Genomic DNA, 3,455 nt, shown 5'->3' with positions numbered 1-3,455 from the left:
ACTGGAACAGGTTGCCCAGAGAAGCTGTGGATGCCCCCTCCCTGGAAGTGTTCTTAGCCAGGCTGGATGAGGCTTTGAGCAACCTGGTCTAGTGCAAGGTGTCCCTGCTGATGGCAGGGGGCGTTGGAACTAGATGATGTTTAAGGTCCCTTCCAACCCAAACCATTCTATGATTCTATGATTTCCTGCCAAATTATTTCACCACATCTCTCACACAGCAATTCAGCATCACTCAGGACCTAAGCCTAGCTGCCCCCAGCTTCTCCAGTTATCTGAGAGTGAGTTGGAACACAAGGGGGTTTATTTCCTGCTAAACTGCTTTACCACCCTTTTCACGCAACACTTGTGCTAGAGCAATGTGTCTCCTGGAACGATTATATAACCTTATATTACTTGCACTAATCCACTCTTGAATATAGCTGCTTTTAGATTTGCTTTGATAACTGTACTTTGAAATGTATATCCTGGGACAAACAAGCTTTGTTTTCCAAGAACATTCTCTAAACCTTTAATTTAATGCTAGTGATGTCTTTACCAATTACATCTCAAGGAAGTTGCCTTTCATTGTGGCTCAATGGGGTTTACGTTTAGGAAAACCAGGTCTACGATCTAACAATGACATGAGAGGATTTTCCACCAGAGGATCTCTCTGGAATGCATGCACTGGGGTTGACCTGTTCCTTACATCCTATACAAGCATTCAAACTACACTATATTATCTTAGATATCTCCCTGGGAAATGAACTTGTTTTTAAAATATTGGTTCTTTTACATGCTTTGAGACAATTTTCAGAGCTGCAATTAACACTCAAGTTTATGTTTTAGTAAAGCATTGTTTAGAACTTGCCTTAATTTTGTCTGTGTTGCATATGTGCATTGTGTGCATACAGCAAAGGAGGAAAAATCTGTCAGACTGACTACTCATTCCTGTCATCTTTAGTGACAGTTTCTTCTCTATTTATGTTTCCATATTTGCCTTAATAATAACTGTCCTTCTATTTCAATGAAAGCGCCTTTCCAATCCTAAATCCTTCAAGTCAAGAGGGCCTCTGGTACATCCACCTGAGATCAAAGGCTGCCCTTGTTTAAAACAGAATTTTGATTGTTAAACACTTGTGTCTTGGATCACACTGAAATTTCTCCCGTAAGAGAAGCAAATGCTCAGGCTGGACATGCAGCTGCACATGGATAGGTAGCAGCAGTGTCAGCCACTCACCTTTACACCTGGAGGGCCTCTTCGACCTGTTGCACCCTAGGAAGGAGTGGCATGACAGATTACGTCCAGAACACTGAGCAAGATGTGAAACAATAGCTTATGATAAAATACATTATATACATACAATCAAATCAAATAGAGCTTACAGAAAGCAGAGATTGTTTCCAAATAAAGGCTTAAGGCAAAAATGAGAAAAGAGTATGTTTGGGACAAAAATTCTTACACAAGTAAGCCTTATTTAAAAAAAAAAAAAAAAGTCTTTATACCTTTAGTGAGTGCAGAGGGGAAGGCATCTCAGTAAGATTCTGGAAAACATGTTTCCAGTCAGCTACTGCTCAGCTAAAATAAAGAGAACAAGAGCACTCTTCTCTCTGTCTCAGCTGAGAGGTCTGCACAGCTTCCTGCTGCACACTATACTATTAAACCTCACATCACTAGAGGCCTTTAGGATATCTCTGCAGCCTGACCGAGGAGTGGTCATCATTCCAGACTTTGGCATTAGGCATCTTTCTGATAGACTAGAAGAGGTGCCTTCAAAAGTTCCAGTCTCCAACTGGAGCAGTTGGAGCAGTTCAGCTGCCAGTGAGTTTTTATATAGGCTTAAACAGGTATACAGAACTTGCAGTCACAGGAAGGAAGAAAGGATAGATTTATCTGTGGTGAAATTATGAAATAATTATGGCTCATAGAAAAGGTTGCATTGACTTTAAGGCTTGTGACTTCACATGAAACAAACCTGAAATTAATGGGACAGCAAATTCCTGATTTTTAAAAAATCAAAACACATTGCAACACATAATATATTAAATTTGAAGCCAAATATGTTTCACTGTGAAAATTTTTGAAGATTTTTGTTCCCTCTCATTGCAGGAGTTTTAAGCATGGGATAAAAGGAAGAAGAGAAAAATTGGTTTCCTCAATGGGAACTCCACTGTATCTCATATCAGTTGCTTCCACCCTGTATTGATTACTATTCTTACATCAGGGCCAGCATCACCCTGTTCTCCTTGAAGTCCATGTGGTCCTGGGTCTCCCTGCAAAACAAATAATGAACAAGCTCTTTAAATACTCTTTCTTCTTTTTGTACTTACACACTCTTCTTTATACTTTCCTTCTTTGTTTGTTCTCCTAAGAAATTTGCAATCAATTGTATCATGCTAAATGCTGATTCTTGTTTTCTGCAAATCATTTACAAACAAAAATTATAAACCAGAGAGCTCATGCTTGCTTTGGATTTCCAACCTATCAGTTACTAATAGCTGATATTTGGACAAGGCTTTTGTGAAGTAATTTTTGTTGACTTCAGCCTTTCAGTTGGACTTCTTGAGAGGAGAAAGTTTGATGAGGTTTGTTTCCAAAAGTCATCAAAACACAATTATTGTCTTCCTACTGCTTTCAGCACACTCTATATAGACATATACGCACACACACATGTCTAAATATGTGCACATAACCCTATTTGTTCAGATAGAATCTAACTTTAAAATAGTGGATTTTTCTCATGTTTCTAGTTCTCACCCTCTTAAGCTTTCATCCACCATCATTTATTTACTACTGTCTAACTACTTATCACCTTTGCTTATTCTTTCCAAAGTGCGACAGCAAAATGGGCTGTGCTTCTCTGTTGTTTCTTTTCTTGCAGTATTGCTCCAACATCTCTTAAAAATTCTGACATCACTATATAAGCACATATCTCAGGTCTTACATTCTAAATACAAATCAAAATGGAGTTTTTCCACCACCCTGAGGAAACAGTACTTCTGTAGTAAAATAAGAACAGCCTGTTGATATCCAATGCATTTTTCCCAGCATGGTTTTTAACAATCCATTACTAAGAAGCCTCTCAGGCTGGTGATGCAAATTTGTGGCAGAATAATATATTTATACTAAATCCATATCTTCCCTTATGTGAGGAACCGCACTATAGATTTGTCTCAAAGATTGTTTGCAAGGACAGTCACAAGACCACCGGGTTCTGGAAACCCCGACTTGTGAAGGCACCCTGCTCGCAGGGGTGTTCTACCCAGACATGTCCCTGCCCAAGTGCTGGGGGGCACGAAGAGATGTGACATTGCTATGGAAACTACAACCCTCGAAGGGGTATTTAAGGAGGACTGGCACGGGCAAGGGGGCGCAAGCAGAGAGAGAGAGACAGGAGAGAATGACTGCCTGACCGCACCGCACCACACCGCACCTCGCCACGCCGCATCACCGCTGGAACAAGACACTGAGCCCTACT

The 3,455-nt window shown here is 40.3% G+C and overlaps 1 protein-coding gene across 1 annotated transcript in view; it reads right to left on the bottom strand.

Annotated features, from left to right (window-relative positions):
- Nucleotides 1–3,455, bottom strand: part of LOC104529565 (collagen alpha-4(VI) chain) — a 48,813-nt gene that overhangs the window by 24,196 nt on the left and 21,162 nt on the right. Inside the window, 2 exon segments of the mRNA XM_029086467.1 lie at nt 1,217–1,252; nt 2,197–2,250. Coding sequence (XP_028942300.1) covers nt 1,217–1,252; nt 2,197–2,250 — 90 coding nt within the window.

The sequence above is a fragment of the Antrostomus carolinensis genome, unplaced genomic scaffold (assembly GCF_000700745.2).
Source record: "Antrostomus carolinensis isolate BGI_N321 unplaced genomic scaffold, ASM70074v2 scaffold5738, whole genome shotgun sequence".
Lineage (NCBI taxonomy): Eukaryota > Metazoa > Chordata > Aves > Caprimulgiformes > Caprimulgidae > Antrostomus > Antrostomus carolinensis.
Note: the sequence above shows the minus strand (reverse complement) of the source record. Positions and strands in the feature narration are given on the sequence as shown.